The 25,553-nt window shown below is 52.4% G+C and overlaps 7 protein-coding genes across 7 annotated transcripts; 2 read left to right on the top strand and 5 right to left on the bottom strand.

Annotated features, from left to right (window-relative positions):
- Window positions 1–1,250: 1,250 nt before the first annotated feature.
- Z519_07113 (uncharacterized protein) lies at window positions 1,251–3,408 on the top strand (the record flags this gene model as incomplete). Its single annotated transcript, XM_016764848.1, has 9 exons — window positions 1,251–1,581; window positions 1,630–1,717; window positions 1,774–2,212; window positions 2,261–2,378; window positions 2,432–2,509; window positions 2,632–2,846; window positions 2,934–2,980; window positions 3,083–3,157; window positions 3,246–3,408. The coding sequence occupies 9 exons, from the start codon at window positions 1,251–1,253 to the stop codon at window positions 3,406–3,408; spliced, it is 1,554 nt and encodes a 517-aa protein (XP_016618798.1).
- A 3,466-nt stretch (window positions 3,409–6,874) lies between these two features.
- On the bottom strand, window positions 6,875–7,730 carry Z519_07112 (uncharacterized protein; the record flags this gene model as incomplete). The annotated part of the gene is made up of 2 exons (XM_016764847.1): window positions 6,875–7,150; window positions 7,218–7,730. The coding sequence occupies 2 exons, from the start codon at window positions 7,728–7,730 to the stop codon at window positions 6,875–6,877; spliced, it is 789 nt and encodes a 262-aa protein (XP_016618797.1).
- A 2,217-nt stretch (window positions 7,731–9,947) lies between these two features.
- Z519_07111 (uncharacterized protein) lies at window positions 9,948–11,762 on the top strand (the record flags this gene model as incomplete). The annotated part of the gene is made up of 2 exons (XM_016764846.1): window positions 9,948–11,554; window positions 11,639–11,762. 2 exons carry the CDS (start codon window positions 9,948–9,950, stop codon window positions 11,760–11,762), a joined length of 1,731 nt encoding a protein of 576 aa, XP_016618796.1.
- Window positions 11,763–12,482: 720 nt separating this feature from the next.
- Window positions 12,483–13,268, bottom strand: Z519_07110 (uncharacterized protein; the record flags this gene model as incomplete). The annotated part of the gene is made up of 1 exon (XM_016764845.1): window positions 12,483–13,268. The coding sequence occupies one exon, from the start codon at window positions 13,266–13,268 to the stop codon at window positions 12,483–12,485; it is 786 nt and encodes a 261-aa protein (XP_016618795.1).
- A 1,243-nt stretch (window positions 13,269–14,511) lies between these two features.
- On the bottom strand, window positions 14,512–16,267 carry Z519_07109 (uncharacterized protein; the record flags this gene model as incomplete). Its single annotated transcript, XM_016764844.1, has 2 exons — window positions 14,512–15,877; window positions 15,936–16,267. 2 exons carry the CDS (start codon window positions 16,265–16,267, stop codon window positions 14,512–14,514), a joined length of 1,698 nt encoding a protein of 565 aa, XP_016618794.1.
- Window positions 16,268–17,399: 1,132 nt separating this feature from the next.
- On the bottom strand, window positions 17,400–18,741 carry Z519_07108 (nuclear transcription factor Y subunit beta; the record flags this gene model as incomplete). The annotated part of the gene is made up of 4 exons (XM_016764843.1): window positions 17,400–17,657; window positions 17,754–17,881; window positions 17,975–18,085; window positions 18,588–18,741. The coding sequence occupies 4 exons, from the start codon at window positions 18,739–18,741 to the stop codon at window positions 17,400–17,402; spliced, it is 651 nt and encodes a 216-aa protein (XP_016618793.1).
- Window positions 18,742–21,664: 2,923 nt separating this feature from the next.
- Z519_07107 (uncharacterized protein) lies at window positions 21,665–25,548 on the bottom strand (the record flags this gene model as incomplete). Its single annotated transcript, XM_016764842.1, has 3 exons — window positions 21,665–24,177; window positions 24,318–24,819; window positions 24,871–25,548. The coding sequence occupies 3 exons, from the start codon at window positions 25,546–25,548 to the stop codon at window positions 21,665–21,667; spliced, it is 3,693 nt and encodes a 1,230-aa protein (XP_016618792.1).
- Window positions 25,549–25,553: the final 5 nt, after the last annotated feature.

Below are 25,553 nucleotides of genomic sequence, written 5' to 3'. Positions count from 1 at the left end.
ATGCAACCATGGCCTAATCGCCCGAGTCGAGTCGTCGTAGCGCTGTCGAATTACTCTCGCCTTCAAAGACAGGGATATGTGGTGACGGAGACCAAGTTCTTCTTGACTAAATCGTGCCTGAAGCTCCATACCTTTCGACGTATCATCGAGTACATCTATTCGACTTGCAGCCAGAGGTCGGAAAGAGCCGCTGCAAGGTTTTCTTTACCTCGATGATACATTCATCTTGATGGAGGGCATTCCAGTGGCCACGGACCCCTTTCCGTATCGGACCGGTTAGCCGTTGGCCCCCCTTATGGTTGGTTTCAGCTGCTTGTGGCCATTATAGCAACCGACGGGATCTTGGCCAAGCGGCAGACGTTCCGGTGGAATGGCAACCACTTTCCACCGAAGGCGCTCTGGAGTAAGTCAAGCCTTCCAATATTATTCCTGCACCCACCGTCTCTTCTCCACGTGGGGTCTGGCTCCTGCCCCACGCGAATGATATATTCATTTACTGCCTAGAGCATGGAGGAACTCGACATACTGGAAAGAGTCCAGCAGACGGTCGCAGATTCCCAGGATCAGACATAAAAGTCGACTCAAGCATACGAACAAACCCAAGTCGATGTTCGCTGACGACAATACCTCAGACGACATTCATATGTCCGAATTCACACCGTAATGCGTGGGACACCTCATATCTCGACGAAGCCAATATCGGCAATGCACTCAGGCTCCAATATCAGCTCGGCGTAGCAACGGCCGAAGCAGGACTACGTCCCGACGGAGTTTCTAGCCTTGGGTTCCACAAAGTCTCCATACCCCGCAACCTTTCATTGTCGTTTGGGGGATTCTGGAGACAGTCTACCAAGGCAGACACTGAGTTCAGTTTCTTATTCGACAACTAGACAAGCAAGCCAAGCAATTTAAGCCAATTTCTGAGTACGAGATGCAACAGCGGAATTCCGTCCTCAATCAAATTCCACTAAGCCTCGGACGTCATCGCGATCCCTGGACTTGCTGGTCCACCATTATACATATGGATATCATCATATGGTCGAACTAGTCTCCGAGTTGAAGAAGCGATGGAGAAGATCATTGCTACTCCTCTTTTTCTTCTAACAACGTTTCCTTCTCCTCCTTTCCGTCCTTTAAATTGTCGCATTTGGCGAGTTCTGCTCGTACGGACACCGTTGCAAGGCCACCCTTTGAAGCCATAGCACGCGACCAAGGCTAAATATTGGCGAGTAGAGCTGTGGACCACGATCATGGCCGACACTAAGGAGATCTCGGCACATAACGAAGTTGAGAGCCTGAACCTACCCCCTACACCACACAAATTCAGGTTCTCTGAAAAGTCCAAGCGGCAGGATGGCGATGTCGCCTTGAAGCTGTTCACCAATGCGGACGATCTACATGTCCCAATTGATCCCGCGGAAGAAAAGAAACTCATTCGAAAGATTGACATCTTGATCCTTCCCCTAATCGCTGTTAATTATGCCTTTTTCTACATCGACAAGACGACACTGTCATATGCGGCCATATTTGGTATCCGTGATGACCTCCACCTCCATGGAACCCAATACAGTTGGCTCAGCAGTAAGTTGGTGTAGATGTGATTGAACCATTTCTCACTGAGGAATTCAGGTCTTTTCTATTTCGGCTTCCTGGCGTGGGCATTTCCGACCAACTTCCTGATGCAAAGACTTCCATTGGGCAAATATCTTGGCTTCAAGTACGTCGAAGTTGTCTTCTTCGGGTGGACTCTTTCAGCCGACTAACATTGATTAGTATATTTATGTGGGGATTCTTCCTTATGCTACAGGCTGCTTGTAACAGCTTTGCTACACTTGGCGTTCTGAGAGCCCTCGCCGGCGCGGCTGAAGCCTGCTCGGACCCTTCCTTCATGCTCATTACTACTATGTGGTACACACGGCGAGAGCAACCACTGCGCATTGGTCTATGGTACACAGCAAACGGTCTCGGTATTGCCCTCGGTGGGCTCCTCGGCTACGCCATAGGTCACATCAGAGGGGCTTTGGCCTCATGGAGGTATGAGTTCATCATCATTGGTGCGCTATGCTGCGTGTGGGGAATTGTCATTGCAATCTTCATGCCTGACAGTCCTGTCACGGCCAAATTCTTGAACGATCGCGAAAAGAGAATTGCCGTTGAGCGACTGATGGGTAATCAAACTGGAGTTGAATGCAAGGTTTTGAAGGCAAGCGAAGTCCCTGTCGAACATGAGGCTCTTGGCTAACGTATTTGGTGCCAACAGCCCTACCAAATCTGGGAAGCCTTCACGGACATCAAACTGTACCTCTTCTTTACTCTGGGCGTCGTTGGAAACATACCCAATGGCGGTATTTCAAACTTTGGCACCCTCATTATCAAAGGTGACTCCTTCTTGCCCATCCTGACCGCGGCTGAAGACTGACACGCTGTACAGGCTTTGGCTTTTCAACCCTCGTTACCACGCTAATGCAGATCCCATATGGGGTCTTCATTATCCTGTCGATCTTGTCCTGTATGCTTGCTTTTCTTATGTGTCCCAAGCAAAGTGTACCTGTTGCATCCGAGCTTTCCTGCGACCACCATGACTTCAATTCGTTCTCATAAATCGATGCTGATTCGATAAACTCCTTCCAGGTGTCTTCTTGAACAACCGCTTCCCAAACAACAACCGCTGCAAATTCATTTTGTTATTCCTCTGCCCCAACATCGCAGGTGCATTCGGCCTTTGTTTTGTTAATGAAAAACACCACGTGGGCCGCTACTTCTGCTATCTACTCACAGGACCCTACAACGCCGCTTTCGTGATGATTTTGTCTCTTCAGATTGCGAATACTGCGGGTCATACTAAGGTATGTTGGATGTGTCATGCCCACTCAGCGATGATCAGCTTCACTCTTTTCTTTTCTAAGTCTGGATAACTAACAGCAATAATGTAGAAAGTTGTAACCAATGCTGTTCTGTTCTTAGGATATTGCACGGGAAAGTAAGTCTTCGGAAGATATCTAGGCTAGACCGTTGTCTGCCTCAAATCTTATTCCTAATTTTGAATAACACCGCTAACCGTATTGATTCTTCAATGAAACAGCATCGCAGGCCCATTTTTCTACAAGACAGATCAAGCTCCAGAATATACATTGGGCATTTGGAGCATGATTGTCAGGTGCGCGCGCACTCCCCCTATTTCCAAAGCAAGCCCAAATCCACGATTTCCCCAAGACTGTGACTAACTTGCGCCGTGTCATATGTAGCCATCTTCTGGAGGTGTGTGTCATTATAACTTTCTGGGTGTTGATGAAATACGAAAATGCTCGCCGCGACAAGATTCAAGGCCATCAGGAACGAGACCTCGATGCCACTGCGTTCGGAGACTTGACGGACCGGGAGAATTTGAACTTCAGATATATCTACTGAAAGCAGCAAAAGGCAGCACTAGATATCTCGAATCTGGACCGGTCTTCGAAGAGAACTGGAAGAAATACAGCAATCAAGCAAGCAAATAGGAAGGAGTATGTCGAAGGACATTGCAGCATTTGAAATGGGAAGATAGCAATAACAACGTTGCACATTCAAGAAATATAGAGTCAAGAGTCAGGAACACACCCGACCTGGCGAGTTTCGAGGAAAGGTATATCTAGGGCGTTGAAGCAGAGACGTTGCCCTCTGTAGGCTTTATCAGACGCTATGCTCTCAACGTGAGTGACCAGGCTGACATTTCCGCGAACACCCAGGGTTTAGCTATAACATGCCATATTTGATTGGATTAGAGGATAGAGCCCTGCCGCGGTCAGTAACCACGACCTTGGTATAACTTGTATGCAGGCGTACGGATCCTCTGGCGATGAAGCAGCTTCAGGTATCAGCCTCACCACGAGGCTGGGGCTCCCGCCAAGGCTCACCAGGCTGAGCCTTGTGCTGTTGACTTCGCAGTCTCCTTTCCAGCATCTGTGTGCTTCGTGTTCTTGTCTTCTTTCTCAGGTATCTTACTCAGTAGATCGACAACGTGATTGCAGAGCACCAGATCATCAACAGGGATCCTGTTGAACATCTAGTCCATTTTCGTGCGTGTGTTACCCTTCGCCTCCAAAGTCACATGCGTGTTGAACTCTTTGTCGTTGTGTCGTTCAATGAGAGTGGGCATAGTAAATGAAGAAGGGAGACCCGTCTCTCGTTTCCAGTTTCTAGCAAAGTCCACCCACCGGCCATAGAGTTACCAGCGCCAATGCCCTCGCCAAATGCGTCCCTCCAGTTACAGTGGTGGCATCATGAATATCATGGCCGCGAGTTTTCTCGAATGACGCCTCCCCACTGACATATACAAAAGGTAATCACGAGATGCCGAAATTGAACTTTACTCCCTCTACAACATCTTCATGGTCTAGCGTGGAGCTAATAGTCCAGCGGTCGTCTAGTCGAATAACCAGGACTCTTGGGGCTGCATCCTCGCAATGTTTGAAAAGTACTCAATCTTTATACGAATACGCACCAACCACTGGCCATATTTGACTGGCTTAAGACGGAACTTGAACATGACTAGGCTCAGCGAAGGTGATTTGGCATTCTTGTTTAGATTTCCTTGGACATCATGGAGAAGGAAGCATTGAATCGTAGTGGCCTTTGTGAGGCGCTCCACGACGAGGTGCCGATTTCAATCTGTCGTGGACAGGTTCTTAGCATGGAAAGCATCTTCGTCATCACCACTGATGACTAGTGGCGCCTCGGATGAGATGAGGACGTCGTCGTTATCCACGGCTTGGCCCAGGGTGTCATCCTCACCTTCGTGGGACTCTATTATGAGGGATGAGGAGATGGGGAGGCTGGCACGAACAGATCAGTCAGTCCTGCGGCTCGTAGGCTGAGTAGGTGAAGGGATGAGGTTGGTGCGGCAACAAGGCTTTTGAGAGATTGGGGAGCGAAAGGCTGGAGTCAGTATTTGGGCGCCAAGACGCTTCAATGCGCCAATGGCGATGGAGATCCTTTAATATCTTGCATATACGTCTCGAGGTCATTTGGGAGCCCATTTTTTGCGACCCTTCTGTTCTCCAAAAGAGAGACAACAAGGAGCGCTCAGTACACCAATATCACGTTCTGTCAAGACAAGGAAGTCATGATGACTCGAGAGTCCTGGAATGGAGCCGTAGCGTGGCCGTCAGGGATGCCGAACTAGAATCGTTGGAGGCATCCTCGGTCCCTAACATTACGCCGGGAACTCTGAAGATCACCGACCAAACGGCAATCAGAATCAGGGAGGTGTTGATGCTTGAGAGCCTCGGGCAGATGTCATGCGACGCTGCGCATCGCTGCTTATATGTGTCAAATGAGACATAGTATGTTTGCACCGCTTGACGAAGCCCACGTTGAGCGTGCAGAAACTGATCTTCTCCGCCGTTCCACCCGCAAGTCGCATATGAGACAGATCACGTATTATGGTTGCGAGATCGCCGCCAAGTTAGCCATTGCTAGTTGAGTTAACAGTTTAATAGGCAGTTTGATAGGCAGTTTGATCATATCAGGGACCTACGCAACGCAGTAGGTACAAAGAAATTGGAGTAGCTGAATGCCTTATTCTATTCACGTAGTCCTATTGACAACGACTCAACGCTTGAGAAAAAGGAAGAGTTCTCTCTCAGCCGATTCGGGTGAGAGGAGACTCTTATAGCTTCCCCTCTTTCTGTCACGTGAAAAGGGTAAGGCAGCGTTAACCGATAGCCTTGTGCTTCAACCATCCTTTACCTTATCCTTTTTCTTTCTATACCGTCCACCCGATTCGGGTGGAGGGCGTAGAGTACTTGGGGACAACGGTGGGCTCGTGACAGATCACGAGCGCAATTTGCGTCAGGACGACCTCGCTAAAGATGACGTCGACAGGAAACGTTCCGGAATGGCCTTCCTCACACAAACTCAATGTCTATATAAACAAGGAAGAGCTCGCTGAAAGAATAGATAGATAGATATCTCAAAGAATAGTCCAATGTTATCCATTTACGCAATAGCTTGGCAGTGCTCAACCTCACGGCTGAGCCGGCCCTCCCCGCGAAAAATCAAGAGTTAACTGTTTATGATATGCTGTATTCGAGCGGGAATAAGACTCTAGCCACAGTCAAAGTCACCAGCCACCACCTTTACGTGTATGGATCCGTTGCTTGAAGCATCCTGAGCATCTCAAAAGGACCTCTCGGTAGTCCTAATAAGGCTAGTCGTCCGTCAAGGCCGATAGTGAGGCCGCATTTTGATTGGCCACACGTCAACCGCGCTCTACTCAGGAGGCCAAGGGCTTAACTTCAGAGACCGAATATTCACAAACATGCGGCCAGCAGCCTCATTATGAAAATGAAGTCGAAGCCGAAGCCGAAGTAGAAGTAGAATCAGGCGAATCGGAGACAACTAGTTCATCTGTCTTGATTGGCAATTTGAATCATGGCGTCGTTACCCAATTCCCCCATCATCGCATTCAGCCACTAGTCGACCTTTCCCTTTCGCCCGCTGGAACAATCCTTGGACCTTCCCCAACATCTTCCGGCATTCTCCGCGTCAGGAAGTCATGTCTTCGCAAGTAGGAGATAAATTTTTCTTTTCGTTGGGGTATTTGCTCGAAGTCACACTCCAGCTTCCAGAGGATGTTAACGCGACGAGATTCCCCGTGGCTGTTTGCATTCAGAGCCGGTAAGGAGCTCAGGTTTGGATGGCTCTGTTTGACGACGCGCGCGCCAAATCTATCTCATCGGCTGAACCACTGCCCATCCCTCCCCCCAATATCGCTCATGAAAGATTTGGAAAAAGCTGCTGCTTCACTTTCGCTGGGATGGCCTGCCACGGACCAGAAGGGCCTTCACGCCAAACTTTTCCCTCTCACCGTGCAGCTTTCTCTACAGAGGTACGCTCAGCAGAATGTTGGGTCGCGTTGGCTTCGTGACTGCGGCTGAGCATGTTCGTTCGTGGGGGCATCGTGAGTCTTATTCCAGTGGCCTGTCATACAGCGGCTCGGTATCCTGTCGACCAAGACCGAGAGGTATGCAATCGTACACGCAAGCTCTATCTCGCCACCCTCCTTGTCGTAGAGAGGAATGCTATTTGTTGGACATTTCGCAGCATCTGAAAGTTCATTGACGAACAACCTGGAGAGGGTGAGACATTCATCTGCTGAGTGGCATTGAAACTGTGGAGATTCTGGTGTCAGCGGACTTAACTCGCTAAGTTCAAAATTGATTTTAAATTTACCATACCGATACGATGTAAAACAGCAGCTTCGTTTCGGCGGAACGCAAGCTCTGAACCTCCTGGCGCTCGACTGCGGCTGCCAACTCACCCAGGCTCGGTTTGATTGACGGTGCCTGGAGCTCTTTTGTGATGATTTCTCCGACAGTGATGATGAACCTCAGGACAGATCCTTGCACCGGGCCTTTGGAGGCCTTCTGAGTCGGAGATAGCGATAATTTTGCACCTGCTAATCCACAACCAGAAGCAGGTACCGCACAACATTCTCCGACAAAGGATGGCATATCTTTGAGTTGATTGAAAAGGTAGGCGGCAGTTGGACGCTTTCCTTCCGCCAAATCGAATCCCTTAAGGACAAATTCGAGGGATGCACACTGCACCTTTGCTTCAAGTCGACGTTGAAGGTTCTCCAACCGACGCACGACCTCTTTGTGCTTGGTACTGAAAGTGAAAGGCCACTCTTCAGCTCCACAATATTTGCGAAACTCTCTCCTGCCGTCGCCAACCAGTACAGAAACCATTTCGACAAAGCAGCAGATCGAGGACCACACGTCTCGCGATCGACCGCGGCGAGCACTCTCAACAAATTCAACAGCCTCCAGTGCTTGATATAGCAAGCCCCAAGACACTGGCCTTGGGACATGCTTCTGCCTCAGAATTGAACTGATATTGCAAAATCAGTAGTGATGACGTTGTCTGGTGTACCAAAATATTCTCAGGCTTGATGTCCTTGTGCTTGATTTCGTGGTGGTGAATATGCCCAAGGCCTGCTGAAAGACAGCCAAACCGCTGCTGCATCACCAGCCGATCTCTGACTATGAGAAGCCTATCCTCACGATCGCATTCAGCCAGAGGGGACAGAATGAGGTGGCCTTCGTTGGCGGGATCGATGTAACGACCAACCATTTGAGTTACATGCCAATGCGGATCCTGCCGCAGCTTCTCGACACAATTGATCTCCTTTTAGTACGCCTCACGGTAATCGTCCACTGGAAGCCAAATCGTCTATCGGGCGAGCCACTGCCTGTGGATTATGACTGTCTGGATTATCGCGTGATTTCCCTACCCAATTTTCTTTCCAGTTGTTTCGATTGTGTCTACTGCCCCTTGAGCAGAGATGCTGCACTGGAGTACTTCTGCACTGAGTACTTGTGTGCTCTCGTCGATCCTTTTGAGGTCCAGGTCTTTATAGTCACAGTCCGCCGAATCATGGCGTTTCAAATTCCGGACTGGGTCCCTTTCGGGCCCGAAGACTTCAACGGCACGCTTGACCGACCCATCAGGAATACAGGTTCACCTTCGTTGAGAAGGTAGATGCCTGAGGTGGGATATAGAGCAGCCTAAAAAGACTTCAGTAGATGTGTCCTAGACCTAGAACTTGAAATATGGAGAATCGCAGAGGATTTCTAGCCTCGCCTGACATAGATGGCGATTAAAAAGTTGAGGCAACGCGGCGCAAACGCGGTCGAGGCAGGCAAATATATCTACCTGCTTTGTGCTTGTGGAGTCCTTGCCTCGATTTCTGCGCCGCCGGTAGCCTTCGCACCGGAAGTGTGGTAAATGAGATACGACAGGCTTCACGGCCGCCTTATGACGGTTAGTTGGAACCAACCTGGTTAAGCAGCGCGAAAAACCTCAACAAGACAACGGGACCAGGGACTCGATCAGGCGGCAGGGGCAGCCTTATATGTACTGTACCTGGATCTCACATGTAAGCTCGGTCAATATTATCTGCCGCCAACCAGCGACAAAGCGGCTGGACTGCTTAGATCGAACATATCACCATCACCCTCGCCTCAGCGCCATTCGGCTAGTTCAGCAAGTTGTACCTTCGCAGGAGAAAGCCCACAGATGCACTTGTATCCGTTGGACACCTACCAGGGCCAAGAGGAAGAGAGAGCAACGACGGTAGAGCCCTGACTCTTTCCTGTTTCTGTATGTGAGATTGCCAAACCGGCCGACCTAAACCGCGTAGTGATCCTTGTTGCCCTCTGGATCGCGGCTGGAAGGGTGAGGAGGCTGCTGAGTAGAACGCGGCAAGGAGTGAACGACGGCTAAATCGGCGAGTCGGTGGCTGTGAAAGCAATAAAGCGAAGAGATGGTCGAGCTGTCCTAGTGTGAGTCCCAGGCTAGTGAGGCTGACCTCTGAGGTGCGACTTCCCAGCCCAGGGACTGCCTCGTCCTCTCCCTCCCTCCCTCCCTTTCTCTTTCCTCTTTGCCTTGTCCTTGAAGTAGACCCCTTGATCAAACACCCCAACTACCCCAACTCCTCGTGTTTCATCGTGAAACGGAGATCCGGATTGGCAGCTCCAACCTCCAAGGGAACGCCCAGCTCTTCTACCGAGGAACAAACTTTTTCCCTCCGTGACAGGGCAATGTCATCGTCAGCAAGGCCAGTAATGTACATAGCATCTGATGCTGCGTCCATTGGGGATAGGGGATTCCCCGCTCGCCCGCTTCCCCAGACGCACGCTGGATCTCTAGAGCCAGGTGGAGGGGTAAACCACCTCAGGTAGGTTTCGGTGCTGGACCAGCGGCCCGAGGTTGAACTTGCACGAATCATCGAGTCTTGACTCTTAACTCTTGGGTGGCCGTGACCTGCCTGAAATGGATAGCCGTCATATATATGTGATTTTCGTGTCGCGGGCCGTCGTTGCCAATCTGTCGGTATATCATAGAGTGGACGGGTAGGACTCGATAGAAAGGGTCCTCCTCGCTGGCTTGTAACGTCTGGCATCATGGCCGGCCTCCCGAACCGTCCTAAAGACTTCAATGCTTCGCACACTGAGCAAGACTCCGTCCCGAATGGCGTCTCCGACGGCGCCAGCAGCACCGTTACAAATGGGCAACCCGCTGATAACATCCACAACATCAGCACCGATGTGTTGATCGTGGGTGGCGGCTTTGGGGGCATGTACGGGCTATACCAGTTCCGCAAAATGGGGCTGCAGGTGAAGCTCTTCGAAGCTGGCTCCGACTTTGGCGGCACCTGGTATTGGAACCGATATCCGGGGGCTCGCGTGGACAGCGAGACGCCCTACTATAGTCTCTCCATCCCGGAGACCTACAAGAACTGGCATTTCACTGAGCGGTTTCCGGGACACCAGGAACTTAGGCGCTACTTCAAGCACATCGACAAGACCCTCGGCTTGAGCAAAGACGCATACTTCAATACCGTGGTCGTCGGAGCCCAGTTCCACACAGACACGGACGAATGGCACGTCCGCACCGACGACGGTGGTCTCGCAAAGGCCAAATATCTCGTCTTGGCCACGGGGTCGTCCTACAAGAAGCATTTCCCGGACTTTAAAAACCTGGACAAGTTCAAAGGCCGCCTCATTCACTCGGCGCTCTATCCCGAAGAGGGAATCGACGTGACGGGCAAAAGAGTCGGCGTGATTGGGTCCGGAGCAACAGGCGTGCAGATTGTCCAGGAGCTCGCGCGCGAAGATTGCAAGTTGACCGCGTTCGTCCGCACACCCAACCTCGCCCTCCCGATGGTGCAACGAAAACTCACAAAGGAGGAACAAGACAACGCAAAGTCCTTCTACCAGGCCTACTTCCAGGCTGCGAAGCAATGTCTCAGCGGATTCCCGTACAACCCGGCGACCAAGACGTTCCATGAAGCTACGCCGGAGGAACGGCTCGAGTACTGGGAAGAGCTGTGGCAGCGGGGCGGGTTCAGCTTCCTGATCTCCAATTACCGCGAGTTCCTGACGGACAAGGACGTGAACCGGGAGTTCTACCAGTTCTGGGCGAACAAGGTGCGCGCGAGGATGAAGGACCCGTTCAAGAGGGACGTGCTGGCGCCCCTGAACCAGGGCCACTGGTTCGGCACGAAGCGGCCGTCGCTCGAACAGGACTACTATGAGATGATCGACCGCGACAACGTGACGGTAGTGGACCTCACGGCGACACCGATTGTCGAGTTCACCGAGACAGGTATCAAGACTGCAGACGAAAAGGTGCACGAGTTCGACATCGTCATCCTCGCCACCGGCTACGACTCGGTCACGGGCAGTCTGCTGGACATCGGCCTGATTGACATCGACGGCGTGCCGCTTTCCGACAAGTGGAAAAACGGCACGTACACGTACCTGGGCCTGACGATCAACAAGTTGCCCAACATGTTCATGGTGTATTCTCCGCAGGCGCCCACGAGTCTTTCCAACGGTCCGCCCATCATCGAGATGCAGATCGACTGGATCTGCGCGGCCATCAAGAAGATGAAGGAGGAAGGCATCCGCTACGTCGACGCCAAGGAGGAGGCGGCCGAGAAATGGCGCGACGATATCCAGAAGATGAATGCCATGACGCTGTATCCCGAGACGAATAGTTGGTATATGTGAGTGACTCTGACCCTGTTCTTTCCACCGTCTCCTTTCACGTCCAAGTTACTTACCAAACACCCTTCTTTTCTCCTTTTTAGGGGCGCTAACATCCCCGGAAAACCCCGCGAGCAACTCATCTACCTGGCTGGGTTGGATGTGTACGACCGGTCCACCAAGGAGGCGCTGAAGACGTGGCACGGGTTCGATGTGGTTAAGAAGTAGGCCCTATGGTGTCTGCATACGCGAAAGAGAGGGAGGGTGTGGGAGGAGGAGTAGGAGGAGCGAGTGAGAGTAATTGAGTGAATGAGATACCAAGAGAAGGGAGTTCGAAACAGGATGACCAGCTTGGCTTTTCGAAGGAAGACTACATACTTACATATGCGTCAGGGCTCTCTCTTCCCGTGTCCAGTCGGTGAAGCTTGGAGAATTCAATGAAATGAAGTGAAATGCAACGATACAAACATGGCGAAAGATTTCCTCACAGCGAGAAGTGATCGATGCGTGCTCTGTATCCATTTCCCTGATATGGCTCTGGCAAGCGACCTGTATACATAAGTCGTTAGGTCGACAACATATACCTAAGTCCATGATCCCAACGACTCACCGATCAACCAACCCATCCGTTATGAACTCGGGACAGCGAGCTTCCAGTGAGTTCCATAGCGTCTGCGCCTCGTCACATCTCCGGCTCTTTAGGAATGTTGTGTAATGTATATTGTGTTGCTAAGTCGCCTTTTCCGGCTCTCGCGAGCCACATCATTACCTTGCAAGGCTCTCTCTAGGAAATGCCTCCCGCCATCGAAGCTGCCAGGAACATTTATACCTCACATCATCCAAATCTCATGACGCTGGAGCTACCACTCGAACGGGTTCTGATTTCCCAGTCACCAGAATCACCGGAATCGCTAGCATCGCTAGCGGCGCTACAATCGCCGCGCAAGTCTAGATACCATGATGCCACAGCCGCGGCAGGAGACGACGCTCAAGCCAGGCACCAATTAACGGAATGACCAGAATCATCAAACACAGCAGAATCACCACAATCACTGGAATCACGAGAATTAACAGAGTCACCATGCTCCACAGAATTGTCAGAGTTGTCAGAGTCACCTGGGCCAGCGGATTCACCGGAATCACCAGAATCAACAGAAATACCAGAATCACCGTCCACGTCGCACGACGTCGGAGCAACCGCGCGAGCCAGATGAAAATTACCAAAATTGCCAGAATCATTCGAGCGGTTACCTTCCGGAGTATACATAGGCAATTGCTACCCTCCGGAGGATAGCCATGGCCACCTGAAGTATAAGAGCCTAGATAAGAAGAGTTGGGACCGTAAATTTCGTCGATGTAGAGAAGAATGAAAACCGCGAGGATGCTCAAGACCCATGTGACGATAGTGTACACCTTACCAACCGTCTCTTGATGCTCCATGATATCCCTAGGAGGATAATGATGCTGGTCGGCTCTGGGTTCGGAGAGAAACAGGCTCAGACCCGGCGGGCTTGACAAAACCGCACGCAATGCTTTTGCACAAGCCCCCGAGACGTGGCCGTAGGTCTGCTGCCCTAGATATTGGCCGCTCACACAATCCCAGTGAGGATGGGTGGTGTTGGTGGGCTCACGTTCTGGCTTCGGCAGTCGTCGCGGTAGTCTTTTACAGCAGACCACATGGCTGCCCTGAGTGATATATAAGCCATGATACTGCCAGTTATCGCCAAAGCGCATTTCGCGATGAGAGCACTGGCTCGCCGCATTTTCCGCTAGGGCAGGCGCCGTGGTGTCTGCGAGGCCGTCCCAGTAGCCGGAGATGTCAAGTTTGATGTGGTATTGGTTGCCGAGCTAGTAAGAGCATGGGATGTGGTGTTTTGAGCAATATTTCCGGACCCAGTCCGGTTGGGAGGTGGTGTTTGCCTTGACATTGTAGGGTCAGCCGGAGTCGACGAAATCGGAGGCATGGGGCCTAATGGGATATTCACGGGGGACGAAGACATGCTCTGAGTTCAATTGCAGCATGGATGGGAGAGAAACAAGGAAAGGATGTCAGTTAGAAAAAGAGGTCAGTTCGCTGTAAGGCTGTGTGCGCTAGCTGCGCCTCGCGCGTAATTTGTGAACGAGCCAAATCAGGCCATGGCGGCCGAGGCACCTATTATTTCCTTGCTTTGGCCTGTATGACAATGTGATCAAGTACCAAAACCATTGTAAATAAGACTAGTAACATCAAACATCTCCTCTCACAGAACGTTTACGCGACACCGTCGCCCTGGTGAAGAACGACGTGAGATCAGGCTCTGCGCCCGCAAGGCTGAACCCACTAGACAGATGACCAAAGCCAGGCACAAATAGTGGAGCAAGACAATACCTCGAGACCCGTTTCGCTACGGCTACATCATCGATCTCTTACGTTCGTGCGATTTGGGAGAATATGAGAGGCCATCATCCCCGTTTAGAGGGACACTAGACTGCTACCCTTGCTTCTTTGACAGTGCGGACGCCTTACTCTAGTCAACGTATATATACCCAAACCAAACCCCATCCAACGCGGACGCCACAGTCACTCCACGGATGTCCAAACTTTCCCTGGCTAATGTACTTCGCTGGTTACCTTGACTTGTTTTGGACGTCCGCCAGGTGTTCGTTCTTGGGGTCGAAGCGATCTGTTTCCAGGTCCCAGTCCAGTCCGCTCACTCCGCCCAGCCAGATCCCTTGTCGTTGTACCTTCTGTCTCTCATATCGTTCAACAAACACGAGGCTGACACGAGTGAGGTGACAAAAGGGGAAAGAACGCCGTCATGTTGAATGGTCGCAGCGCAAGGATTCCGTATCTGCTCTGTACCTATTCATGGCCCTGCCTTTGGCGGATTGGATCCATGTGGTCATCTTTGCTTTTGTCGGATGTATCGAGATCGACAGCGACTGGAGACGGTCCTTGCGTTGCTGTTCCTCCACAGGTCCAGAAGCGGTAGAACCCTTACCTTGCGTGGTCATCTTGCTGCTTCCCTCCCACGTCCTCCAAGCCAAATTCCTTCCTGATAGCTGCGCCAACCCTACTGATTGCTTCGACGATCTTCTCGGCAGGGGCAGCCGCAAAAGTCGTGCGACAGAACAATTCGGTATCACTACCCCGCTGCGCTCTGAACCATGACCCCTTGGCGATGAGGACTGACTGTTCGGCGGCGGCTAGAAACATAGCGTCTTCAATTTCCACCAATGTCGCGTAGTCGACCTGCCCCTCAGAGTTGCATCGCGACTTGTAGAGCGGATGCTTCGTTATGTCGACGTGGATCCAATGAAACATGCCCGCCTTTGGCGCTACCCAACTGCACACTGGCGTAGGGAGATGTTGTTCGCATGCATTCACAATAATGTCCCTTCGCCGTGTATACTCTGCACGAATAAACATGAGCCACTCCAAAAACCCCTTCTGCCCCCAGTTCTCTTCGAGCAGGTTGTACAGGTGGATCATAGCAAATCCCGCGGGATTCTGCGCGCTGACCTCATTGTGCCGGATGAAGCGCTCAATCACCTGCGTTGAGCCTGTAACCCAGCCGCAGCGACTTCCCGGGGCGATGATTTTGGAGAAAGAATCCAGGCGGAGAACGCGGCCGGAGGTGTCGAGCGAGAGGTATGAAGGGACAAGGTTCTGCAGGAATTCCGCCACGGGAGCCGGTTTAAATGGTTTGGGCACATCGTGCGTCTGCCCAGAAACAAAGGGCTCCATTTGAAGGAAGTAGTAAGGCTCGTCTTCGAGGATATATAGGTCGTGTTTCTCGGCCACCGCGTAGATTTGTTTTCTGCGCTCGAGCGATTGGGTGCTGGCCGTCGGATTTTGACCGGTCGGCACGGTATAGACGAGAAATGGTTTTGGAGCCCTTCTCGCACTTTCGTCCCAAGTGGACAGAATGTGATCCAAATCATCGGGAAGCATTCCATCTGCATCCATTTTGATCCCTAGCATTTTGCATCCAAGAGGAGCTATGGTCTCAATAGCGGTGCTGAAGGTATACTCCTCAGTGATCACGTAATGACCTCTCTCAGTAAACATTCGAAGTGCCATTTCCAGCGCCGAGGTGCTGCCGGCCGTCATGCAGACATCCCAATCTGAGTATGGCGGATTATGGACGATTTCTGTGTGTTCTGTAACGAAGCGGATCAGAGCTGCAGGACCCATCGACTGGCCATAATTGAGAGCGATCGAGAGATCAAGCAATGATTTTCCCTCTCTAGCGTCGTGTTTTCCCGCGGAGAAAATCTTGCCAGACTCATGTGTTTCGCCTTCCGAGAATTGAGGCGAGATTGGAAGTTTTGCACTGAGCTTTTCGAAGGGAAAATAGTCGCTAGACGTGGATCAACACTGAGCAGACGCGCAAATGAAAAACGACAAAGACCACTCACCTCGAAGGCAATCCGCCGCAGAGGCTGATGGTGTCGGGCCGAAAATACTTCATGGCCCCCTTCAGTGAGGAAGCTTGTCGGGCCTTGCTCTCTGTTGAGAGACGATGATCCCACCGTTTGGCCACCGGTTTTCTGAAGCATCCTTTGCTTTTGAACATATCTGCGCTGGAAAAAGCGGCGACTGATGTTGGAGGAGGTTTTGATCTCTGGCGATGTGGCAGGACATGATCGACGGTAAAGACCGAATGCGTTTCACCATTGGTGAGAGCAGGGTCGCCCAAAACGAAGGACGAAGTGTCCGTGACCGCTTCAGGTTCAGCATGAGGAGCCATGGCGATCTCTCTGATCAAATACCTTGTTGATCTTTGGATTTGCAGTGAGCGAGACCCGAAGACAATGTGCTCACCGACAGTTCGCACGGTGCTTCAAGGGCACAGATAACATATAACGAGAGACAGTGGGAAAGATGGAGGAGTGATCCTGTGACGTCCCAAGTTTAAGTATTACATACGACGAAGACGGGGAGTGGATGGACTTGAAGGATATTAGGTAAATGAAAGGAACGACAGTGACTCGACGAGGTCCAGATTTTGTTGACCGGGTGGACAAGGAACAAGGGATGGTATGGAAGGAAATGTGCGCTTGAACATGCTTATCGTCGGCCCACTCGCCTGAGGTCCAAGTCCGGCCAATTACGGCGCCGAAAACCCACGCGCCCTGCCCACCCGCTCCACGTGACTATGCCGCTTTAGTCAGGTCCATCTCCGCCGCCATTCCGCATTCCGCTCAAATTGTCAATGAAGGGCGTACCTGTACATACTACTCCATAAAAGCCAGAGGACAGTTGACGAGGCTGGCCACCATGTACATTTAGATGGGGGCCGTGCTCTCTCTTCTTGGCTGCCGTCGCTCGAAAGTCCTGGTGCATAATATTGGCCAAAGCATCGAAACCGCCCGGCTCACCGAGAAACATTCCTGCATAAGCTGATTTTGTACTCTCAGTTTCTGTCGGGGCATTTCGCGCCTGCGATAATTGTCTGTCCAGCACTTGAACGCTCGAAACATGATCCATTGATTCGCTCCTGTCTGTCGATCCCGTCATGCACACCGCCCCACTCGTAACCTCCTTGCCCCCCCTTCGTTGCAGGTTGCCCTCGGCAGGTCTTCCAAACCCGGTCAATCTCGATTAAGCTCAAATGCATTCTGTGTTCTTCCATGGTCAGACAGCCCGCCCCTTTTCTTACAATATCCTTCCATGCTCGCCCCCTGTTCTCGTGTACAGTTGACGCGGATAGTAACGAATAGACCTCCGCTTCTTCCTCCATCCCTTTTCTCCTCCCGCAGCCATCCCACCCAATCGTCATAAGCTATCTGGCCGTGCCCGAGGAATTGGCAGATAGTACACTCCTGTCCGCTGTTGCCCCATGGCTATCTTGACTTCCGCGGACGTACTCTCCCACCGACTCAGAAGTTGTCGCCGGTGATGCCATTGTGGCCGGCGGACACGGCGCTGGGATAGCCGTACGGGCCGGTCGCGTCGTGTTCGTTTGCATTGATCCCGTGCCCCTGATTCAATAGTTCGGCGGCATTGTCGGCTTGCCCGCCTGGGTAACCGGGGGGCCCTGTCGTGGCATTGCCCTGGACATTGCCGGCCCCGACGCCGCCGCCATACCCGCCACTGCTGGTAGGTCTGTTCTGGTTCTCGCCCCTTGTGGATTGGGTCTCATCCCAATCAGTTCAATTGTTCAGATTGAATTCCTCGTCGAGCTGACAAAGGAGAGGGAGATTCGGATGAGAGGGACAAGGCACAAAACTTACTTCGCGATACTTGGACAGATAGATTTTGAGTGCTTCTGCATAGTTCTCGAAGCCCAACGAAGTCATGGCGAACAGGATATCTTCCCCATTGACCGTCTTGCGCTTCTCTTGTTGACACTTTTCGGACGCTGTGCAACGTTAGCCAAAGCTTCTCACCACTGTCAGGAAAAAAAAAAAAAGGGGGGGGGGGTGAAATAAACAAAAACAAAGGACCGACAGACCTTCGCTCGTAATGAAGGAGATGAACTCGCTCACGCATTCTTGCATGCACTCTTTCGCTTCTTTGGCGATTTTGGCATTGTCGGGTAAGGCAGTCTTCATGATTCGGGCCACTGGTGCGAAGTTGCGTATGTTAGCATCTGACATTGCGGACGTGGAGGAGGGCGACGACGTTGATCGACCGCCATGATGCTTGGAGGAGGATGACAATGGTTTGCGTTCATGCTCAGAAGAACTGGAAGGCATATTGAGCTTCTTGTTTCGTCGAGTGAGACGTTGACAGAGCTCTCTGAGTGGTCCAGATGCCGCACCAGTCAGCGCTGAGGAGAGCTGGGATGCAAATCATGGCTTGAGGAGGAGAGAAGCTGCAACGAATGAGACGATGCTGGCTAAAGAGCAGCCGCAGTGTCGCACATTCGGATTCGCACAGAGGCCAGAAGCAGCGTTGCTGGCGCGCGCAAAGATGCAGGGCCTGTAACGCAAGGGTCGAACAAATGAAATCCCAACGCTCCCAGACTGCGCGTCTGGTGACACCTCCCCTCCCTCCAGTGAGAAAGCTCCGCGTATGGACTCGAAAACATCATGACCACAAAAAGAAATAAGAATGGCACCCACCATTTGCAATGGGAAGCCATCGGTCCTGTTCCTTGACTTCAAATTCCAAACCAGCTCCTTGTGCTCCTTCTTGTTCGCGATCCATATGATCCTGCTCTTCACCAGATTGTGCGTTCTGTTCGACATCGGGCTCTTTGGGTGGGGAGGCCGACATGATGTAGTCCTGTACTCTGAAGGATAGCCGCAGCGGCCGAATTGCAAGGCGAAAATTGTCTGGTGGGCGGGCGATGACCACGTCACACTGGGGCGACACCAATGCAGAATGTCTAGTGCTGGCCTGCGTCACTTCCGGCGCCAGAGGTCAGACGATTGCTCCTCCTGCTCTCTTTGTGCCCAAAATGATTCTTAGTCGGCACGCTCCCCAGGGCTGCCGGGCGACCGGGGTGACTGTGGAATGGGAGGATGCGTTGTCGTGCAGGCACACCGTCGATTTCGAGACCTGGGGGACTCTCGGAAGAAGCGTCGAATGAGTGTGGTGGGATGTGAGGCGGTCTACCACGGAGGGCACGCACGAATGACGAATTTCCGATGGGCAGGAGGGCTTAGTCGCAGCTGGAACGAGACGCGATCGCTGGGACCTTGGGAGACTAGCCAGCAGGATCGCAGTGCAAGGCGATGCAACACGCGAGAATGCGGCAGCGCGGTGGCTGCGCAGTGATGCTCTGCGACTGCTATGCTATGCCCTGCGCGACTTGAGGGCCGGGACGGACAGCTGCAGATGAGACGCTTGGGTCGCCGGGGACTGCAGGTCTAGATTGTTTTGGTCAGTCGATCGGTCAGTCCGCAGGGATTGGGGCCATTAGCGATACTAGCATCGGCAGACTAGCATCGAGATCTAGGAGGGATGTCTAACGGACCAGAGAGGGCAGAGCCAGAGTGAGACGTATGGTGTATGCAATGCGCGAAGCAAGGCGGAAGAAGACAGACGGAGGAGCGAATGAGTGTAGTTGTTTTGCCGACGGCAGCGGACGACGATTGGAGGAAGTGGGAGTCGGATGGCTTGTGAGAATTAAGGATCCTATAATAGGATGGTCAAGGGGCGCGCTGCAGGTGCCAACGCGACAAGAGGATGAACAAGGTTGAAAGACGATGGATAGTTGGTGGATGAAAGAAAAGTCGATGATGGTTGGATGGATTTTGGTTTTGGGATACCAAGTAGACAAGATGGTTGATGGTGGAGAGACCAGTTCGAAAGAAGCAGCGCAGGCAACGCAGTTGGCGGGGAGAGCTGACAGAGAGCGTGAGCAGGCAGGGAGGAAGGCGGGAGGGGACTCGGGAGGGGCGAGAGCTGAGGGGAAAGCTTCATACTCGGGTTGCTAGGCGGTTTCAGGGCTTGCTGGGTGCCAGTGGTGCCTGTACTACTCGGTCCATCCCTATGATTTGCGCCCAGGCGCCCTGACCGTCAACCCCATTCACTAAGACGACGCCTATCAGCCTTACTCGGCCCCCTGTTCCTCTCGCAGCCTCGACTCCAAAACGAAACAATGACAACAAACACCGCTCATCCTCTCCCTTACTCTCCTTCTCCCATCTCCTGCGTACGGAGTACATACCTGCTCTCGCTTAGACTGCATGACATCTCTCGCCTGCCATCTGCAAGCCATAAGCTTCATCTGAACCGTCCCTCTGGTACGCTTCCAAATGGCCTTGGAAGTGCTCTTGCTTGCCTTGGGCCTTGAACAATCCAATCTCAGTATCATGCCCCAGCCTCTTGAGACGCCTTGACAACCAGCAATGATCTGCTCTGCAAGCTGTCACCGCCTTGCAAGTCGAGCATTCGACGACTCCTTGTTTTTCTGACCCCGTAGCCGGCCTAACAAAACCGGGCAGAGCAGCCCCGAACCTTCAGTCTCTGCTTTCCCGAGGGTGCCGAAGTCGCGGTGAAGCCACCGCCATATCCTCTCTTACTTCCTCCCAACAGTGAAAGTCCCCAGTAATAATCTCGTTTCGGAGTCGAACTCGACCCTTTCCACCTCGTTATTCACGGCGAGGTCGTCAAAACTGGGAGGCCATTCGTGTATGCTTCATTTCCCGTGAAGTGTGACAGTCACCAACCAGAACAGCGAGAGGCGCCGTATCACATGAAAGGGTCATAAAGCACACGCCCCGCCAATCATAACCTTTGACACAGCGCTGGGCCAGCAAGCCCAATCTCAGCCTCACTAACTGGGAAGGCCTTCGCTGCGGCCGTTCACCTGTGCATAAGCGCCGTAGGACTAACGGCTGCTCCAGAACCATAGCTCGAATGACCAGTGGCATTGACAATTCTGACCGGTTGTCCAAGCAATGGCAGAATGGCGTGTACCGCGACAATGGTTTGGCTGCACAGATCCCAGATTGACCATTTATTTGTTGGCAGCACCCGGCTCTCCCCCCCGTTGCTTCGATCAGACTCACTCTATCACCCCATCCAGATCGGATATAGTAGTCGCAAATATAGGACCCGAAGGACTGTCACATGGTGCGGTGGGGGAATCCGCCTCACGTTGGGCATACACGCATAAACATGGGTTGTGCGCTAGGCCTCAGCCTGAAAAGAGACTGTCACATATGATGCAAGGTTTGCGGGCCCACGTGCTGGGCTGACGTTGTATCGGTGACCCAAGTGTCGCCTGTTGCCAACAAAAACGACGCTCAGTGCGGTTTCACATCGCTATGATTCATCACTTTCCTCAGAGGGGTTGTGGGAGGGTTTTGCACTCGGGCTCAAAATCTCACAAATGTCAAGAACGGAAAATCGACGACTCTCTAGACATATCGATGCTTCGTCATCAAGCTGGGTATATATGTCTCGTATGAATGTCCCTTTCGGCAGTAGTGTAGCTCAGGGCGTTGAAACATTCCATCATTGAAACAAACGTAGCAGGGGTATCTCTTCAAAAAGACAAAGAAAGCAGCATACATGCCGACCCTGATGGAGCCATGCAATATGTTCCACTCGCTCCCAAGCATACCTGTGCCTTCAAAATCAAAAATTACTGGTAAAGAAAATAGAGTCGTCAGCGTTGCCTCCCTCTTCTCCTGTTAAAGGATCGAGGACCCAAGCGTACCCGGTCCCACCTCAGCGAAGTGAACGCTCAGCCTCCAGGACGACCTGCGCCAAAGGATGGCGGAGTGTACCGTATTGGTTGCTCGATTGGCTCGTAAGTGATCTCCCGGTTGCTGACTCGGCTGGGTCGCGTGCGTGGTTCAAGTGGAACTTCCTCGTGAGTGTATCGACCATCATACTCCATGGACGACGGTCCCCTACGGTGGGCAGAGTAGTAGCCATTATCGCCGAGTCGATATTCTCTGGGCGCCGCACGAACATGGTTATCGTGATCGACGTGCCGTTCCAAGAAGTACCGCCTGTTCTCCAAGTAACGTGACCCACCAATCTCAGAGGGTTCTTGATATCGATCCGGAAAATTTTCGACTCGAAGTGGATACCTCTCCAGGCTCGGCTCTCTTATTTCTACATAACGTCTTCCGTCATGGCCGTAGAAATATTGATGCTCATACGAAGGCACGGCGTAGGTTGAGGCCATATTCCGCATGCCCTCATTTTGACTATCGTAGTGGATTTGTTGCGTTCGTTCAGAGATCTCTTCCCCGTATCTGCCGCCGTGAGCCGCTTCCCGAGCAACTTCATGGTCGCGGTCTGGTGGCATCACAGGGCGATAGCGTAATTGTGTTGCAGGGTCGTCAGACCATAAAGGCGGCTGCTCGATCTCTCTCATAGGTAAAGGAGGCCTTTGTCTCGAGGCCGGAGAGAGGCGGCTCACAGCATGACTGTTCATTCTGTCCCAGGACTGGTGGTGCTGAAGATAAGCATCAGCCGATTGTGATCCAGGCACAGTGCGTGACTGCTGTAAGTCAATCCCATGCGCGGTGGCTGCAACACTCTTTGTGCTATCCATCCTCTCTTCATCAACCATTGGACTGAAGCTATTGAGGAATTTCTCTACTGCTCCCTTGGTTGCCGCCTGATCGGTGTCATCTCTTGATGTCTCGATCTCACTGGTGGCTGCTCTTGACTCCGAATCTATTCCCCGGTGTAAAGAGATGCGACTGGTAGTTTTGCTACCCCTTCCAGTCTCAGATATTCCCTCAACCGAGGTACCGCCGTCTCTTTGCAGAGACTCGGCGTATGAGAACCTGGAAGAACCATCTCCATACGAGTAGATCATGGAACCATGGGACATGGGACCCTCCCCTCTCCAGGCCTCCCAACCACGCCCAATCTCAAAAGGATGAGAATGTTCCTCTCGACGAGAGGCAGACCTGCCCGTGTAATCCCGGACCGCGTCGCTAGCTCTACCACCGGTATACGAGCCTTGGTAGAATTGAATGTTAGAGCGTCCCGGTCGCGTAAGTGTCTGAGTATGGAAACGAGGCCCATATCCATCTTCATTGGCATATCCAGAAGCTTCAGATCTGGCAAGGGAAGAGCCGGCAACGCCATCTCGGATGGCCCCTCTATCAAGCGCCACAGGGAGGCGCCCGCCATTAAGCGACTCCATTCTTACCGACCCTGAGGAGCTGTTCTGGTTGATGTATTGTGATGGATCAGCAGGCCATTGTGGTGGGGGAAAAGGTTGGGGAAACATGTTTGAACCTCTAGGTTCGCCTTCGACAGAGGACGGCGGGCCGCGCGGAGGGAAACTTGAGTGTGCTTGCTGATGTAGCTGTGTGAGAGGCATGTTGCCCGTTGCCTCGAGAGCCCATGGAATATTCGGATGTGGGTCAAAAGGAGGCTCAAGAGGCCAGTCGGCTTTCCAGTACACGATGCTGTTGCCACTGCTGAGAGCGTTCGTGTGTTTCGCAGCAAAGTGCTGAATGACCGCTTCGAATGCAAACAGCTTTTGATTGTCACACACGTGACAGAGGAAGAGTTCCCTTCCAAAACTCTCCGTGTGCCGCCTCACAAATTCTTCATAAACCCATTTCATATCCTCTAGTCTCAATTTCCTGAAGGCAAGAGACGCCGCGTCCTGGGGAAAAGCGGTTCCTTTCAACTCAAGCATTCGATCCTCTTGAGAAACCACCTCATCGAAGCGTTGTCGCACATGACACAGGACCTCCGCTGCGAACTTGCATGCCGTCGCCTTCGTCACAGCACGTCCATCGGACCACGTCTGATGTATGAATTCCTGGGCATATTTCTGTAGCTTATCTCTGGCAGGGACCTTCAGTTCGAGCCACATGTGGCTTGTATTTGCCTGGGCAACGCGCTGCTCTTCTTCCAGTTGTTGGCGCTTTTGGAGTTGCATGTTTGGGTCTCTAAGAGCAACCTTGCTCTCTCGGTGTTCGGCATCTGCGCGCTGGGCTAGAAGACGAGGTCTCAATATCTCCCATGCCTTGTCATCAAGGGGCCGTGAGATCAGAATCGCAGCCTGGAACGCATCCATATGCGCCAGTGTCGAGGGCATTATGGGGGGCTCAAGGGCAAGACAGCGTCTCTCAATTTCTTTTCGGCGCTCAGCCCTTGTCTCTTTTGCTTCTTTCAGACTACGCTCGGTTTTCTGGCGCGGAGGATGGACTAGCGTTTGACCAAGCAGGCCTGGATGGGTAAGCGGGCCGGTGGTTCCCAGAGGCTCTTGCCCCGGGGCTGCAGAGAAGTGAGGCAAGACCCGTTTTGGCGTTTGGATAGATGGGCGCCGAGTATCTGTAGGAGAACCTTATCAGCGCTGCAGATGAGAGCATCCCTGAAGTACGACAACAGAAGGAATTGAGACAATTCAAAACAACCAGATGATTGCTCACCCTCATGAACGCCAGGAGTGGAAAATCCCGAAGTCACGTCGCCAGAAGGTGTTCCCACAGCAGAGTTCACAGAAGCTTGCTGCATGTTGTCAGGTACTTGCATGAGGTCTCCTTGGCTCGCAACACGCCTGGACGAAGCAATTGCGCTGTTTTCATTTTGGCCTAACTGTGTGGGCACCCTGGAGAAGCCACCTTGGAGTTCCCATTGCTCGAAACGCGCAGCATCAGCGTTGCTTTGCTGTCCCAAAGTCTCGAGCCCTTTATACCATTCTGTGATTGTAGCAGCTCCCAGAGCCTTTACGTCGTGGAACTCGGATTGAAGTTCTTCCAATTGAGGCCGGAAATAGTATTTGATCAGCTCGAGGTGCGGAGGGGGTGACTTCTGCTGGATCAGCTGGGATGGAATGTAATTCAAGTCCTGTGTCAGGATCGCAAAAGGCAGACCGGGCCTGAGTGCCGAATGGGTAGAGACAAGCAACTCTGCGTCCTACCGGAGATCAGACACTGCACGAGATTCAGAACCACAGGAAAACCTCACCTTTATTAACCTGAGCTGCAGACAACGGCCACAGGTCCTAACTCTGAATGGCCAGATAGGCCGAACGCCATCCAGTCCAGGCCCAGCATCCCAGGGTTCAGATGTCGACGGGTGTTGCTCGCGAGCAGTTTTCTTTCCGCAGAATTGGCATGCATGACCGCGAACGAGTCTCCACATTTCCAGCTCTGTCATCTTGTCCATTGGCTTTGGAAAGCCCTGAAGGAACGACCTGCGAGATGTGGCCCAAACAAGGTCCTGACTCCGCATAGTCAAGTGCATGAACTGGCTAGATGCAGACTTTTGTGGTAGGAGGCATGCGGGATCAAGGAGTGAACGAAAGGAGCGGTTGACACAGACCAACCGTCCAAGAGAAATGGGATCAACAAAAGTGAAAATATGTTGCAGGACTTCGCAAGGTAGCTCCGCCAGCATCAAAGGCTGGCGCAGAGAGGCTCTCTTGGAGCCTGCAGGAGAGCTAAGCCCCGGCGTGCCGACTGAGAGCTTGAGCCGTTTACTCCGCTCCGTATCGGGCCCAAGTGAAATGGCTGTCGCCGCATGGTCCGCAGCGACGAGTCCTTGCTCAAGCTTGAGGGTAGAATTTTCTGCAAGGTCAGGAGATCTAGGTCTCTTTCGCCGGCCTTTTGCAGGGGCGAAAGTCGATCCATCGGTGAAATCCATGGCAC

The sequence above is a fragment of the Cladophialophora bantiana genome (genome assembly GCF_000835475.1).
Source record: "Cladophialophora bantiana CBS 173.52 unplaced genomic scaffold supercont1.10, whole genome shotgun sequence".
Lineage (NCBI taxonomy): Eukaryota > Fungi > Ascomycota > Eurotiomycetes > Chaetothyriales > Herpotrichiellaceae > Cladophialophora > Cladophialophora bantiana.
The sequence above is the reverse complement of the archived record's forward strand: the minus strand, read 5'-3'. Positions and strand labels throughout refer to the sequence as shown.